Source organism: Pelophylax lessonae (assembly GCF_965119305.1).
Source record: "Pelophylax lessonae genome assembly, chromosome: 4".
Lineage (NCBI taxonomy): Eukaryota > Metazoa > Chordata > Amphibia > Anura > Ranidae > Pelophylax > Pelophylax lessonae.
Genome location: NC_138771.1, coordinates 450,000,598 through 450,018,572, shown reverse-complemented (window position 1 = coordinate 450,018,572; position 17,975 = coordinate 450,000,598). Strand labels below are relative to the sequence as shown.

Genomic DNA, 17,975 nt, shown 5'->3' with positions numbered 1-17,975 from the left:
TTTTTGTCGACTGATCTCTTATGCCTGGTATACAGGGTGAGATTATAAATTTTTGCATGCTAAGCTTATATCAAAAATTAAGAATTTACTAAAGTGAAGAAAATTCTCGTACGACAGAATAAAAATTTGGAAGTGATCTAACGTGCTGTAGTGTATTTGTATTGTATTTTCGAATGACAACTGTAATGATTAAACAAAAATCGTACGATCTGGAGTCATACAAGGAACATTTTCGTGCTTGCCCCTTCTGATAATATTGGTTGAATGGTCACGATCAGCTCTTAAAAGCTGTGTACTAACGATCAGATTATCATATGATCGCTTAGAAAGCGGTATATTCTGATCGTGTGTATGAGCCATAAGACAAAAAAATGAGAGATGAACTCTAAATATATATCAAGCTGGTACCAAGTGCCTACAAAAAAAACATAATTTTTTTCTTTTAGTCTTACCCGTGTGTTGAAGAAGTTGTGACAGCGCTGGTTATTTTGATACCTTGACAATGATGCTCTTCACTCATGCTATCAAAATAGTTTGCATATATCATCTTTTACTTTCACTATGCCCATGGAGGTCTTAACTTTGACATTATCCTGTATTTTTTCTGCATTCACAATGTCATGCTTGTTTGGGAATAGGACATCCTACCCAACATACTCCCCCTACCCAAGGCCCCAGGTCCCTTACCCCAATCCCTGTTTTTTTTGTCTACCCAAAGGCTAAGTTCATGTTAAAACAAAATAAGAGCTGCACATTTTTTTGCTGGTGGCTTGCCATAGATCGGTGGAATTTCAACTGAAAATTCTTAGGAAAAGAATGTTCTTGTAAAGTTTGTTTGTTTTCTAATCATTAGTGGTGGTCAAATCGATATTAATTTTCAACTGCAGTAATAATAAAACTCAAAAGAACAGGATGGAAATTCTTTTTCAAACAAACTTCTAACTGTGTGGGGTTTTTTGTTCGGTCCATTTATTCCAAAATCAAATGTTAAAAGCAAACAAAATCTTTGTGAGTTTACAATCTGGAAGGAGAAATGGCCACCACTGTACAGTGCATGGCCTTGTGTGGTAACGAGGGCACCAGTTCAAAAAGATGGTATAAAGAGGTGCAGCCATTTTACTTTACCCTCAACTGTTCAGACCAGTTTTCTGCAACTGAGCAACATACAGAAAAAAAGAAAAAAAATGCATGATGTTCACAGAGTGGGTCATACCTCCAAAGAGTTAATAAATAACAGGCAAACTTCTCTTGTGTCTTCCAGTTTAAGAAGCTTTTTTGCTTCCAGCATTCTCAAATATTCTTCAGCATATTCCATTATGTCATTAAAGCTGAAATTTGAAACAAGCAAATAAAAAAATAAAATATATATGTTAGATGGAGAAAACAAATGTTGTTTGTCATTCATAGCAAAACAATCCAAAAACTAGGGACTCGTTGTTACCCCTCCACAAAAAATATGACGTGTCTTCTGCTTCTGTAGATTTTACATGGAACCCAAAGTTTCAAAACCAGTTTTTACTTGCAAACCCTGTGAACAGGATAAGTGTCCGTGCATTTCATACAAGGGAGCTAAGAAGGGTGGCGATCCCTTTGGTGTCAGCAGATGAAGAAAAAGATGTATGATTTCAGGATCTCTCTTTACCTGTATTTCAGCAGCAACTTCAGTATGACAGAACGTATCACTGGGGTTTTGTCCACTGCATCATTAAATGGTGAAAGGGACTGTGTATTATTCCCCAACTCTGCATTTGAAGAAACAGAAACAATCACTATTGGGTTTAGTCAGAGTTCAAAGAGCTAAGGGCAAAGTGCTTTAACCTACAGCAATGAGAAAGCTTTCATATCACTGATGTAGGCCAGTGCATGATAGATTCTGATTGGTTGCTGTAGCTACTACATTTTGAACTGATTTTCTTTCATATAAGGCTTACAAAATCAAAATAATTTTTTATAGTTACTCGTTGAAAATTATATGTATTGCATATTGTATTCTCATTGTAAAATTAAGCTATATGTATACAACGAAATGCATATCCTGTTATACATTCATGAAAACTCAATAAAATCTTTTAGAAAAAAAAACTAATTTTTAGAAACTGTAGTTATTTAACTGACCTATTAAAAAGTGACACTTACCAGTATTGTTAAAAAGGAAGGAGAGCAAATGTTGTATGACTTTCTGTTCTGGTGGGGTGTTGTCCTTGAAGCACAGGTTGCATATGAAATTAACAAAAAATTCATTGCATTGTCTTCTGAAACGATTATACTTATTCATGGAGTCACTTGAAAAGATAAGACAAAGGGCAAATGTAAAACATTAACACACACCTGCGCTATCAAATAATTAATCACCCTCCAGAAGGTTTTCCCCCCTTATGACCTGGCCATTTTTTGCTATTGAGCACTGTGCTACTTTAATTGACAATTGCACAGTCATGTAACACTGTACGCAAATGAAATTTGTGCAATTTTTTCACACAAATAGAACTTTCTTTTGGTGGTATTTAATCACCACTGAGTTTTTTATTCTTTACTATAGAAGCAAAACAAAGACTGAAAATTTGGGAAACAAATTATATTTTCTATTTATGTTAATAAATATATTGAATAAAATCAGATTTGTTACAAATTTAGGCCAAAATGTATTCTGCTACACGTCTTTGGTAAAAAAAAAAAAAAAAAATCCCCAAAAATTTGGTATATATATATATATATATATATATATATTTGAAAATTGATCAATCCTGATGTACTCATTTCTTGAGGCTCTAAAATGCCAGGACAGTACAAATAGCCCCCAAATGACCCCTTTTTGGAAGATAGACAGTCTGAAGTGTTTAGTAAAAGGCATGGCAAGTTTTTTGAAGCTTAATTCTTTTCTCACAATTCGTTTGTTAAATTAGGATATTAAATAAAAAATGTTTTTTTCACAATTCTTTTTTTTTTTTTTAACATACTGTCAGTGCGCATGTGCCGGGCGACATACAGGTATATCAGGTGTATAAGAGGAATACGAGGACTCTGTCTCGGGCCAACCTTCCGAGCCAGACTCGAGTGCCTGAGATCCCGCTTTCTGGCTATGTTAATGCACGCCAGAAAAGGAAACTACAATATTCAACAAACAAAGGATTGATTTTGCCCCTCCAGAGAATATCAACAGCTTGGTGGTGTGCAGTAATCAACTGTGCATGAGCCTGGGAAAGGATTCCAGAGCCACGTTCCTGCCAAAATTACATCCTCAGCAGAAGTGCATGCAGTCTTCACCAGTCATCTTAAGCCGTGACAGGCGTTAGTCCCCTTGATTTTCCTGTGAGTGGAGGACTGAGAGGGGAGCACTGTGTGGAAGCACTTGTCAATAATTGTGAAGAGGAATTGAAATTTGAGCACAGAGCACTTTTAAAGGACGGCTGCTAGTGTCTCAGCTCCGCCGGAGGGGAGAGAGAGAAACCGCTTCCTCGGGGCCAATCTGACATTTTCTCAGCTTTTTATTACCAGCACCCCCTGTAGGAACAAGTCGTGCATGCCTTCGGCCAAAAAGAAACAGCGGGGCCGCCCTCCTCATCACTCACTAACGACTTACTTACTCCGCACCAAGGAGATCACAGGAATGACCAAAGATGGCGCCCAGTCTTCTCCCACGCAGCACCCTGTGCCTTCGCAGCCTCCTTCCTCGGCTACTACGCATCCAGGGGACCGTGAGTACTCTCATACTATTACCAAGGCAGATCTGGATGCGGGTTTTGCAGCCATGTATGAAAAACTTGCTGACAAGATACAGACTGAAATCCATAAATCCACTAATACTTTAACTCAGGAGATAGCAGCCCTTGGAGGCCGCACTGACTTGCTTGAAACTAAGCACGATGAGATATCACTTGCTCACAATGACCTCAGGAAGGATTTTGAGCTCTTAGCTGATAACTACATCCTGCTTCAGACCCAGGTGGAGGATTTAGACAATAGAAATTGCAGGAATAACCTGCGTCTTAGGGGTATCCCTAAGTCAGTGTCTGACCTCATACCTGCGATTTCTAAACTCTTCAAGGATCTGCTCCCAGACAAGCCTAAATCTGCATTCATATGTGACAGGATCCACAGAGCCCTGCGCCCTAAGCCCCCACCTGACAAGCCCCCTAGGGATGTAATTCTCTGTCTCAAGGACTTCTTAGTCAAAGAGGACATACTTCGGGCTTCTAGAAATATAACTAATATTATGTTGGATGGCATTAAGATTCAGATTTTCCCTGACATCTCCCAGGCCACCCTGGAGAGACGCCGCAAGATGAAGGAAGTCACTTCTGTTTTACAAGCTGCAAGAATCAGATATATATGGGGTTTTCCCTTCAAGCTCACTGTACCACATAACGGCTCAGTATATGTAGTCTACAATCTCGCTGAAGGCAAAGAGCTTCTCCTCAAGTTGGGACTATTAGCGGCTGAGCCTGCGGCCCGGCAACAGATCACCCCAAGACCCTCACCCATTTGGTCCACCCCAGCCACTAGAAGGGAGCAGCGGAGATGGCGGAATCCTTTCAGAGACGGTTCTGTGTGAACACTGGTCTTCTCTCTATTCCCCTACTTTTTTGGCACTTCCATTTGCACTTAATCTTGTTTTTTATTAATTTTTATTTGAATTTCTAACACTTTTGGTGCCCCCTTCATAATGATACTTTGCTGAACTGCGCTAGGCCCCGGCCGCTGCATGTTCGCCCTATTCAGGGGCGGGCTTGCATGACAGGGTGGCCTCTCTACAGGTATTAGGACAGATCTCTCCCACCATGTTATGGGAGATGGCGTGTCCCCGGCTGGGGTTACGCATATGCAATACTTGGTAATGTTCTGAAGGCTATTTTTTTTTGTTTTGTGTGCTACCATTTACATATTTCTCTCTCCCCCCCCCCCCCCCGCTGGTTTGTCCCCTCTGGACCATCTTGTGTTGATCCGCACAAACGCCTCGCTCTGGCCTCTCACCAGGCCTGGGATTGCAGCGGGGCTGGTTGCGGATTCCCACGGGTGGCATATGAGCTTAACAGTCCATTGGTACAAATTGCACTGGATGGGGTTAATGTTTTTGCCCATCCCCCCTGTAGGATTCGTTTTTTTGAGGATTACTGTTATTCTCTTATGTTTAGTTTTTGGGGGTTTTTTTTGACAAAAAAATAAAATGTTCTTAGAAAGTCAATTCTTCATACTTTTGCAATGCTCTCAGCCCTACTGGATTGGATATCTATTCCAAAATTGTTTAAGCTTGATTCCTCTCCAGTCGGTCCTTCTAATGTTTATGGGATTGTCACCATTAAGATGCCTCTTGTCTCTCTAACCATTTCAGGTACTAGATTTAATCAATCTATATTCTATATTTGGTATCCACAATATTTCAGCGGTGCTAGGCGTGTCTTGTCCTATTACCATGGGGATTAAGATAATTTCTCATAACGTTCAGGGATTCAACTCCCCTCAAAAGAGACACAAGGCATTTAAACAATACAAACGTATAGGTGCTGACATATTGCTGTTACAGGAAACCCATTTTGCCACAGACAAACACCCCAAATTCTTTAATAAGTCTTATCAACAGTTTAGATGTTCATCATACAATAGTAAAACGAGGGGGGTGGCAATTTTTATCCGTAATAGCGTTATGTTCGATATTTCGTCCTCCTATTGTGACCCAGAAAGTTGATTTATAATCCTCAAGGGTAGTATTGCGGGTAAGCAGGTCACAGTTGTCTCGCTCTACGCCCCGAACGAAGCTCACGCAACCTTTTTTAATAATTTTTTTACTACACTTGCCAGGTTTAAATCCCCTCATATGTTTTTGGGGGGGGATTTCAATCTGACAGCCCACCCCCTCCTCGATAGGAGCAGGGTGGTGCCCTCTTCTAAGGCGTTCCCCAGAAGTCTGACCAAATCACTTAGAGATCTACAGCTGGTGGACGCCTGGAGAGCCCACAATGTGGGGTGTAGAGCATATACTCACTACTCACACCCTTATAATAGTTTTGCAAGACTGGATTATATTTTTTGTACCCCGGTTGTTCTCGTCCGATGCTCGCATCCATGTGTGCCCTTGGTCTGATCACCAAATTGTCTCATTTGAGACAGGGGGTATTGGTATGGAGCGATCCTCATTCAACTGGAGATTGAATGACACCCTGATCAATGATCCCTCGCTAGCCTCCCAGATTTCAGCCTCTCTAGAAGAATACTTTACAATAAATGAGGCATTTGATACTCCAGCTTCAACAATCTGGACAGCCCATAAAGCTGTTATCAGGGGTAAAATAATTGCTCTAGCTTCTGCAAGAAACAAATGCAGGTTAGCTGATATCAAATCTCTAACTAAGGATTTAGACCATCTTTACAATATTATTAGCATCTCCCCTTCCTCTGTTTCGATACAGATATCCGAGAAGAGAAGGGCGTTGGGCGAGATCCTCTCTAAAGACACTGAAAGAGCCCTTAGATGGTCTAAGGCTAAATTTATTCTTAATAGCAATACAACATCCACGATGTTTGCCAGAAAGCTCACTCAAAATATCAGGCCAGCCCACGTTTATAAGCTAAGAAGGCAAGATGGCAAAATGGTCTCTCACCCTAAGGAAGTTTTAAGTATATTCACGCAATTCTATAAGAATCTACTTTCAGAAGTCTCCCCCAGTTCTACTTCTGTATCTAAATTTAATGATTGGATAGATAGGTTGCACCTTCCGTCACTTACGACTGAACAGAGGGATGCTGTTGAGGCACCTTGTATGGATGCTGAGCTGCTAGCCATAATCAAATCAATAAAGACGTCCACAGCCCCCGGGCCGGATGATTTTTCCGCCCTATATTATAAAACCTTTTCCCCCCTCCTAATCCCTAGATTAACTAAACTTTTTAACGACGTTCTTCGTGGGGGTAGCTTTCCTGAAGAGATGCTCCTTGCGAACATGTCTCTTATCCCCAAACCTGACAAGGACCATTCACTCCCCCAAAATTACAGACCCATCTCGGTTATGAATAATGACCTCAAACTTTTTGGTCGCCTTCTCGCTAATAGGTTAGCCGCTAACATAACGCAACTCATTAGCCCAGATCAGACCGGTTTCATCCCGGGCAGGCAGCTTACTGATAATATCAGACTAGTCACCAATATTATTCAGGATGCTAACTCGACCAAAATACCAACATGTTTGGTCAGCCTTGATATCCACAAGGCATTTGATAGCGTTCGCTGGTCCTATATAGAAAATCTGCTCCCGAAATTTGGGCAGGGAAATGGATTCATCCATGGCTTCAGAGCCCTGTATGACTCCCCACAGACTAGAGTCCGCCTGCCGGGATGTAACTCTGAGTTTTTTCACCTTAAACGTGGTACCAGGCAAGGCTGCCCCCTCAACCCATTACTTTTTGCTTTGGCCATCGAGCCCCTGTCCCGCTCCATCAGAATCAATGACAAAATCAGTGGTTATTTTAAAGGAACCGAAGAATTTAAGCTTAGTTTATATGCTGATGACGTTTTGTTATTTCTATCAAACCCTCACATTTCCCTACCTCAGCTTTTGGTGGAGCTGGACAGTTTTGGCTCTCTGTCTGGCCTTAGTGTTAATATCTCTAAATGCTCATTAATGCCATTAAACCTTCCCAACTGGTTACAGGTTTCTATTAAGGAAAATTTTTCTTTCTCCTGGTGTACAAAATCCTTCAAGTACTTAGGGGTATACATTACTCCACACCATGATTCCCTGTACCTAGCTAATTTTCCCCCCACATTTAAAAAACTATCCTCCCTCTTGAACTCGTGGTCATCATATTTTATTTCATTTTTGGGTAGATGCACAGCGATTAAAATGATCATCTTGCCGAAATTACTATTTCTTTTTAGAGCCCTGCCAATTAATGTTCCTAAATCCCACATTTTGTCATTTCAGCGTAACGTCTCCAAGTTTATATGGAATGGAAAAAGACAGAGATACAATAGGCAGGTGGTACATACTCCCCAATCTGCGGGGGGTCTGGGTCTACCGGACTTATGGTCCTACTATATGTCTACAAAATTATCCCAAATTGCACAATGGCACTCGGCAGATGACAATATCCCATGGCTAAGATTTGAAAACTTATCGATAGCTCCCCAATTCCTACAAGCCGTTCTCTGGTGCACCTTGACCCCCCCCAGACACCTCTTACAATCCAACAAGGTAGTCGGTCATCTGTTTCAGTTTTGGCAGAGATACAAGACTACTCACAACCTGATGTCTGACGTTATACCTCTGCTCTCTTTTTGTCGGCCTTAGATACACAGGACTTTCCCTTGGGAGTTGAGGATCTGCGTTCTTGGGATCTGGTCTCCCTTAAATCCCTTTCCACTTGCAATAACTTTAGTTCCTTTGATCAGCTACACAGATTGCATGGTCTCTGAGGGAGCTCATTACGAGGTTGTGAGGGGCTTCTTTCGCACCCAGGGCGCATTGTCCCTTCACCCTCCATATACAACTTTTGAGTCCATCTGTAGCTCTTCACCTAGAGATAGGGGTTTGATTTCTAGACTTTATAACTCTCTCATCCACTCCCCGTTGGCAGGAAAGTTAAAGTACATGACCAAATGGGAAGAGGATATAGGATGTACATTTTCAATCCCTGAGTGGTCAAGAATGATAGATAATCTACGCAAATGTACACGCACTTTGACCAGTAGAGATACTCCATTTAAGCTAATCACAAGGTGGTACTTGACCCCTCCTCTCTTGCACACTTTTTACAGCACAATTTCTCCCCTCTGTTTTAGAGGATGTACAGAGGAGGGTACTATGTTGCATCTTTTTTGGAGTTGTTGTCACCTAAAGCCTATCTGGGATAAGGTAAAACGTAGCTTTAGGAAGTTGGTGGGATCAGAGATCAATCTTAGCCCGAAGATTTGTTTACTATTTTCTCGTATCCCTAATGTTCCTCTCCAAACCACAAGATTGTTTCATACTCTAATGTCTTCCATTCATTGGATGATTGCCTGCAACTGGAAATCCAATAATCTATTGTGGTCGCAGGTTCTATCTCGTATGGCTGACATTAGGCTCTCTGAGTGTATATTCCACTCACTTCACAATTCTATGCCTGCTTTTCATGCTAAATGGGACTCATGGGACTCTCTAATTAAATAAGGTGCTGTTTTCGATTATATTGATTCACGATTTTGACTCTCCAAGTAGACAGTCTCCGGTGTATTCTACCATCGGCACTTTACATGTTTTGAATTGCTGTGTAATGACTTGATTGTATTCTTGATAAATTTGCAATCCCATTTGCCTATTCATTCTCATTTACCCTACATTGTATTGGGTTTGTACTATGTTTGTTACCTTGACTTTCTAATAAAAATCTTTTGTAAACAAAAGAATAAGAAGCACAAAGCACTGAGCACTTTTATTCATTTTTTTATTTAATAGACTGTTTTCCCATATCAATAGACTTTTTAAGGAATGGTCTTATTTTTGCTTATGAATACGGTTTGCTATTGTTTGCACATCATATTGCACTTTATGTATATTATTGGTTAATACTTCTATGTATGCTGAAAACAGGTCACAGGAGTGTAGAATGAACTGCACTCCTGTGATCCATAGGCTTTGGCTGTACTTCTCCTTTAATGATCATGGTATCACTGTGCTTGATTGGACAGCAAATTCGCCTGACCTAAACTCCATAGAGAATCTGTGGGGTATTGTCATGAGGAAGATGAGAAACACCAGACCCAACAATGCAGACGAGCTGAAGGCCACTATCAAAGCAACCTGGGCTTCCATAACACCTTAGCAGTGCCATAGACTGATCGCCTCCATGTCACGCTGCATTGATGCAGTAATTCATGCAAAAGGAGCCCTGACCAAGTATTGAGTGCATACTATACTGTACATGGATATATTTTTCAGTAAGCCAACATTTCTGTATTAAAAATCCTTTTTTTTTAATTGGTCTTATGTAATATTCAGATTTCCACAAATGCTGAATTTTAGGTTTTCTCTAGCTGTCAGCCATAATCATCAAAATAAAAAGAAAGAAATGCTTGAAATATATCACTCTGTGTGTAACGCATCTATATAAAATATATGATTTTTACCTTTTGAATTGAATTACTGAAATAAATGAACTTTGTTGATATTCTAATTTTATGAGATCACCTGTACAGGGCTATGGGAATTGTTAGAGATTAAAAATCACACACATGGACCAAAATGGACACGACCTTTGTCTTTTTTCAACCTTATAAACTATAACTAAAACCTGAGTTTAACAGACCTTTACAACACTCAGAACCGTCATTCACCACTTAAGTTCTGGAAGGTTTACCCCCTTCATGACCAGGCCATTTTTTGCAATAGGGCACTTTTGACGCTCTTTACAGATTTTTTTACCCCACAAAAAGAGCTCCTGTGATTTTTATTTTTTGCGATATAAACAAAAAAAGACTGATAATTTTGGAAAAAAAAAATTAATTTAGGCCAATATGTATCCTTCTACATAGTTTTGGTGCAAAAAATTTGGCTTGACCAAAAAGAGCCGCAGGGAGCTCTCTGTGTCTGAGTCCGATTCTGATTCGGATTACAAACCCGTTTTAAGCAGTGGGTCTGCTACAGAATCGGAGGAGGAGGAAAGTGTGCCCGCCAAACTAATGCGTTCTGGTGAAGCGCAGGCTACCACAAGTAGAGCAGTGGCATCCACCAGCAGCTCAGTGCCATCCATCATTAGCGCAGTGGCATATACTAGTAGCGCAGTGGCATCTACGAGAGTACCAATACAAGTAAGGCCAGGCACTAGTGGGGTCTCTCAGCCCTAAAAGGTTTGGGACACGTGCCAGCCTTCCATATGGCCTTCAAAATCCACTATGGCTTCCTCCTAACTCAGGAGCAGCAAACATCCCTGCTTTTACCGCCCAGCCAGGTGTCCAGGTGAACGCAGAGAATCTTGTACCCATTGATTTTTTTATTTTATTTAATTTTTACTGATGACCTATTACCTTCAATGTGGCGCAGTGCAACCTCTATGCCCAACAATTAATATCGAGCAACACAGATTCAAGTTATGCCCGTCTCTATGAATGGAGAGATTTAACAGTGGAGGAATTTAGAATATTTTTGTGCCTCACTATCAATATAGGACTCAAAAAAAAAAAATGAATTATACTCATACAGGTCCAACCACCCCATCCACCAAATACCAATCTACTCATCCATTATGCCAAGATCAAGATATCTTATGATTATGCGGTTCCTCCATTACAGCGACAACACCCAGTGACCTCCCTGAAATGACCCAGCATATGACAATTGACAAATTATATAAAATTCCTCCACTCCTAATTTTTTTCTCTGAGAACTTTGCCCAGTTATTTACCCCCGACCAAAATATCTGCATTTATTAGTCACTTGTCCCCTTCACTGGCAGGCTGGGCTTCAAGCAGTTTATCCCCAGCAAAAGGGCCCGATATGGGGTCAAACTTTACAAATTATGTGACAGAGCCATGGGGTACACCTATGCCTTCCTCATCTACAAAGTAAAGGACACCCAGCTACATCCCCCTGAATGTGCAGAGTACATTAGTGATTTACTGTAAATCCACCAAGACCCCCGTATCCTACCTTCATTATCAGGAAAACATTTACACTGCCATTTTGTACCCTGAAGACCCACTAGAAAGCATTCGCTCATATTCAGTAAGCAGATTTCACAAACGCCATTTTTCAGAGAAAATCCCTTCCCTTGAAACAGGCCAAAGACATCTACAGAAATGCCGGGTGTGTTCCAGAGGAGGGGTTAGATGAGACACTGTGTAATGTTGTCCTCAGTGTCCCTCCCAACCAGGCCTCTGCATAGGTGACTGTTTTCGCCGTTACCATACTTCTCTACATTATTAGTGAAGTATAGTAAACATAATTCTCAATTCCTGCCATTTACCTTCACACCCCTTATGCCACTTCTTGCTTCTGAACTGACCCTGGCCTGTTATTCGACCACGCCTCTGCCCACTGTCTAAACTGTACATACCTCTGCTTGCTCCGCAACTGACCCTGGCCTGTTATTCAGCCAGACTTCTGCCTAACACCCTGCTACTGTAGTAGTGGGTTTCATGATACCACAGGGGTCTCACATGTGAGCGGCTTCAGAATTGTTTTTCTGGATGAAGAAAACACATTTTTTGGTTTTCTCATTCCCAGATTAGGGACTGGAGACAGGAGGCTTCAAAGAAATTTGATTGGGGGAAGCCTCTACCCCATCCCCTGTTAGTGCCTGTGAGGTAAAGTCCAAAGTAGAGCTTGAGTGCTGAGGATTCAGGCGAAAACGAAGTCAGAGAGATCAGGTCGGCAACAGATTGGGCAAAGCAGTATCCAAACGAAATCCGAAGAATGGTCAGGCAGGCAGAAGTCATACACAAGCTTGCGGTGAAGTACAGATTCGGCAGGCTGAAGAGGGGTCACGAATACAGGCAAAAGTTCATACACAAAAGTCTATCAAAGAGCAAGCAGCACACACAGGAAGATATTCCAAAACAAACGGGCACTCAGTAACAGAAAGTGCTGCTATTTAAAGGCTGTTTAAATTGTACAATTGTTCACAGCTGGTTAAATTGTACATTGTTCGCAGCTGACAGCAGGTGGGGCTAGTGAGTCCAAGGCAAGCATCAGGCTGGAAAAATCACTGCCAAAACTCCAGAGTTTCTCTGTGGTACAACAGGTAAGGATGCAAGCTACAAAACAAGGAACCTTCCGGTTCAAGGACACCCAGGTACATGACATCCCCATTCTTTCCTGACCAAGGCCCAAAGCCACATAATTCTGCCTGCTGCCGACTTACTGCCATAATGTCTCTGGCAGACGAATTAACTGACCACACCTCTGCCTGCTAACTGTACTATAGACCATGTTCCTGCCTACTACCAGGACTGATATTTTGGTGCTGCTGACAATATCTCTGCCTGCACTGACCCTCAACTGTATATAGACAGTATCCCTGCTGTTGCCTGTACTGACTATAGACAATATTCTTGCCTGCTGCCTGGACAATTCCGTTCACTGTGACTGACCACGTCCCTGTCTGCTGCCTGGATCAATGCTCTCCTCTGTGGACAACTGCACTACTAAAACCACAGGTAATTTTTTGTTTACCCTTTGCTCAGCAGAATGTTTTTTGGAGTGTAATACTTGATATGTGCATGCTATGTGTTAGAAATAGGAAGGGCTTTCAAAAATGTAATCGGTAGTCAAGAAATTAGATGTGTAATGTATGTCCCTAGAACACCTGAGGGTGCTCTTTGCATGTTGGGCCTCTGTATGTGGCCAGGCTGTGGAAAAGTCTCACACTTGTGGTATCGCCATACTAAGGAGGAGTAGCAGAATGTGTTTTGGGGTGTCTTTTTTGGTACATGCTGTGTGTTAGAAATATCTTATAAATAGACAACTTTGAGTAAAAAAAAAAAAAAAAAAGTGTTTTCATTTTCTTTCCACATTTTCCAAAAACTTGTGGAAAAAAATTACATGTTCAAAAGACTCATGATGCCTCATATATTATATGTTGGGGTGTTTGCTTTCCATACTGGGGTCATTTTGTGGGTGTTTCCATTGTCCTGGTGCTCCAGGGTCTTCAAAAATGTGATAGGTTTTCAGAAAATTAGATGTTTAATTTATGCTCCTAGAACGCCTGGAGGTGCTACTTGCGTGTTGGGCTTCTGTATGTGGCCAGGCCAGGAAAAGCCAAACATATGTGGTTTTATTATACTCTCTAGGAGTGGCAGAATGTGTTTTGGGGGGTAGTTGCAGGTATGCATATGCCATGTGTGAGAAATAACCTGTTAATGTAAAAATTGTGTGGAAAAAAAAACAAAAAACAAAACCTTAATTTTGCAAAGAATTGTGGAAAAAAATGCAACTTCAGAAGCTCACATGCCTTTTACTAAATACCATGGAATATCTACTTTCCAAAATGGTGTCATTTGGGGGGTATAAGTATGTTCCTGTCTTGCTGATGGCATCCGTACATCAGGTGTAATCAATTTTCAATGATTGGCACCATAACTTGTAGGCTCTATAACCGTCACAAAGAGCAAATAATGTACAATGATTTGGGTTATTTTTACTAAAGATATGTAGCCCTGCCCCCAGGGGAGTGGCTAAGTGCCGATACATCCTCCTCACTTTGATTGCCCTGAATGATTTCCAATCCACTTGACACTATAGGTTCGGTCATTGTAAATGATTAAGACCACTAGAGTTTGCAATAAAGAAATGAATTTACTAATATTTTATTTGCATTTAGTAATATGCACAAAACAAGTTCAACAAACCAATTATTACAAGAACATTAATGACATAATAGATCCTGAATCCCCAACCTAAGACTGAGTAGGGTTCAGAATTCAGGATCACAGATACAATCCCCACATATAAATACAGTCAGGTCCATAAATATTGGGACATCAACACAATTCTAATCTTTTTGGCTCTATACACCACCACAATGGATTTGAAATGAAACGAACAAGATGTGCTTTAACTGCAGACTTTCAGCTTTAATTTGAGGGTATTTACATCCAAATCAGGTGAATGGTGTAGGAACAACAGTTTGTATATGTGCTTCCCACTTTTTAGGGGCCAAAGGTAATGGGACAATTGGCTGCTCAGCTGTTCCATGGCCAGGTGTGTGTTATTCCCTCATTATCCCATTTACAAGGAGCAGATAAAAGGTCCAGAGTTCATTTCAAGTGTGCTATTTGCATTTGGAATCTGTTGCTGTCAACTCTCAATATGAGATCCAAAGAGCTGTCACTATCAGGGAAGCAAGCCATCATTAGGCTGAAAAAACAAAACAAACCCATCAGAGAGATAGCAAAAACATTAGGTGGGGCCAAATCAACTGTTTGGAACATCCTTAAAAAGAAAGAACGTACCAGTTAGCTCAGCAACACCAAAAGACCCGGAAGACCTCGGAAAACAACTGTGGTAGATGACCGAAGAATTCTTTCCCTGGTGAAAAAAACACCCTTCACAACAACAGTTGGCCAGATCAAGAACACTCTCCAGGAGGTAGGTGTATGTGTGTCAAAGTCAAAAATCAAGAGAAGACTTCACCAGAGTGAATACAAAGGGTTCACCACAAGATGTAAACCATTGGTGAGCCTCAAAAACAGGAAAGCTAGATTAAAGTTTGCCAAACAACATCTAAAAAAGCCTTCACATTTCTGGAACAACATCCTATGGACAGATGAGACCAAGATCAACTTGTACCAGAGTGATGGGAAGAGAAGAGTATGGAGAAGGAAAGGAACTGCTCATGATCCAAAGCATACCACCTCATCAGTGAAGCATGGTGGTGGTAGTGTCATGGTGTAGGCGTGTACGGCTGCCAATGGAACTGGTTCTCTTGTATTTATTGATGATGTGACTGCTGACAAAAGCAGCAGGATGAATTTTGAAGTGTTTCGGGCAATATTATCTGCTCATATTCAGCCAAATTCTTCAGAACTCATTGGACGGTGTTTCACAGTGCAGATGGACAATGACCCAAAGCATACTGCGAAAGCAACCAAAGAGTTTTTTAAGAGAAAGAAGTGGAATGTTATGCAATGGCCAAGTCAATCGCCTGACCTGAATCTGATTGAGCATGCATTTCACTTGCTGAAGACAAAACTGAAGGGAAAATGCGCCAAGAACAAGCAGGAACTGAAGACAGTTGCAGTAGAGGCCTGGCAGATCATCACCAGGGATGAAACCCAGCGTCTGGTGATGTCTATGCGTTCCAGATTTCAGGCTGTAATTGACTGCAAAGGATTTGCAACCAAGTATTAAAAAGTGAAAGTTTAAATTATGATTGTTAATCTGTCCCATTACTTTTGGTCATTTAAAAAGTGGGAGGCACATATACAAACTGTTGTAATTCCTACACCGTTCACCTGATTTGGATTTAAATACCCTCAAATTAAAGCTGAACGTCTGCAGTTAAAGCACATCTTGTTTGTTTCATTTCAAATCCATTGTTGTGGTGTATAGAGCCAAAAAGATTAGAATTGTGTCCATGTCCCAATATTTATGGACCTGACTGTATATTCATATACATATGTATGCTAGAGGATTAATACCCTAGAATACACTATGTCTTTAGTGTAAAGCGAGAGTGACCACAAATCAGTGTTTGACAGTGTTTAAAGAATAACTCTATCATTAATAACTTCTTAGCAATTCTAATACAGTAAAACCTTGGATTGCGAGCATAATTCGTACTGGAAACATGCTTGTAATCCAAAGCACTCTTATATCAAAGCGAATTTTCCCATAAGAAATAATGGAAACTCAGATGATCTGTTCCACAACTATTTATTCATAACTCTTTCAGTTTATAGTCTATATACAAAGATTATAGCAATGTGATAGGTTGTGTCATCATAAAATGTCTATTTACAAATGGCAGCCTCCACTAGGGGATTAGAAGCAAAATCCAGCAGGAGCTACAAAGTATAAAAGAGAAGAGAGGCGCCTCTAAGTGTAGCAGTATGGGGACATTTAATGAAGGTACAACATTTAGCAACTCACATGGTTGATGATTAAAGAGGCACATCTAAGTATGCAGGCATCCGGGGTAAAGCTGTCCACATAGACCATCTTCTGAACAACTCACTCTCACCGATGTCAGTCTGCAATTGTGATTGGGAAGACTACCCTGCAGTAGAGTGATATGAAAGCGAGACTTTGAATCGCTCGTGGAGCGCAGCGTGGAAGGGTGTGATGAAGATGGCAGTGTGGAGGATGGTCTATGTGGACAGCTTTGCTAAATAGAGTACACTGACTATGGAGAGGCTGCTCACCCAATGGAACTACAAAAGAAGGGATGCCGAAGCATCGACCCCCAACGGGTTTTTAGGCAGCATGAATGATAGTGTAGAAAAAATATACTTTGTATATCCCCGCCAGGGAGATGGTTTAAAGAACCTGATAAGAATGTGTTTGTGAAATATAAATAATATAGTGATATTTAAATAGTTAAATTAATAGCAGCTGCTAGTAAAGTGCGAGTGCCAGTGATGAAAGAAAAAGTAGTCACAATAGTGATACCTCTAGCGCTTGCTATTCCCTAGTGGAAATTCATAGATTTAAACTAATGCTAAAATTACATGTATAAATTAATATATGAAATACATAAATGATAGGTTGAAAAAATGATGTCAAAAAGTAGTAAAAAATATCATCTTTAATAAACAAAATATAGAAAAAAGTGACAAGTGATATATAAATAAATGTACAAGGTTAAAAACAACCCCTGAGGGGGGAGTATGTTATGAGCTCCTGGTTATTGATACAAATACATAATAAATCTCATTGCAGAGTCATATTCACAAATGGCATGATCATTGCAAAGTAATATTCACAAATGACATGAAAAACGCCCCAAACACCAAATGGTGGGGGGCAGAAAAGACCCCGACGCGTTTCGACCTACAGATGGTCTTCTTCAAGGGGATTGTGATATCTAGAAAGAGCATATCATCATTAACAACATGTTCATATCAAACAACAAATGAATTTGTTAAAACACCTTTGTAATCAATTTTACCATTAGAGCAATGAACAGCTGGAAGCCAAGGAGCTGGTGGAGAAATAGAGAATCCACAGACTTTTGAAGGGCATAGCCTCTTGCTCCATGCAGAGCGGAGTGGGCATACAAGCCTACAAGGAGTCACCAGGAACTGGTCACCGCAGAGGGCAACAGGCACCTAATAAAGAATATGTATATTCATTCATCTTATTTAAGAGTTACAATGGTAAAGTCCCTATTGGTATCTGGGATTTACCAAGTTGGGACAGCAGGGGAGAGTGGGGGGCGATGAGCAGAATGGAGGAAAACTGGGGTAGGTGAGCATGACTGGAGAAGGGGGATAGCAAGAAAGAGAATGGGAGGAGAAACAAGTGCCCATAAGCAGAAACCAAGTGTGTAAGAGCTGAACTGGTGGG

General features: G+C 40.8%; 1 protein-coding gene across 1 annotated transcript in view; it reads right to left on the bottom strand.

Moving 5' to 3' along the window:
* The window catches only part of LOC309552694 (E3 ubiquitin-protein ligase RNF213-like), a gene marked incomplete at its 5' end in the record, with an annotated part of 1,269,694 nt that overhangs the window by 133,486 nt on the left and 1,118,233 nt on the right, over nucleotides 1-17,975 (bottom strand). Inside the window, 3 exons of the mRNA XM_082253620.1 lie at nucleotides 1,214-1,328; nucleotides 1,643-1,742; nucleotides 2,137-2,282. Of these exons, the coding sequence (XP_082109746.1) occupies nucleotides 1,214-1,328; nucleotides 1,643-1,742; nucleotides 2,137-2,282 (361 nt within the window). The remainder of the gene's footprint in view (nucleotides 1-1,213; nucleotides 1,329-1,642; nucleotides 1,743-2,136; nucleotides 2,283-17,975) is intronic.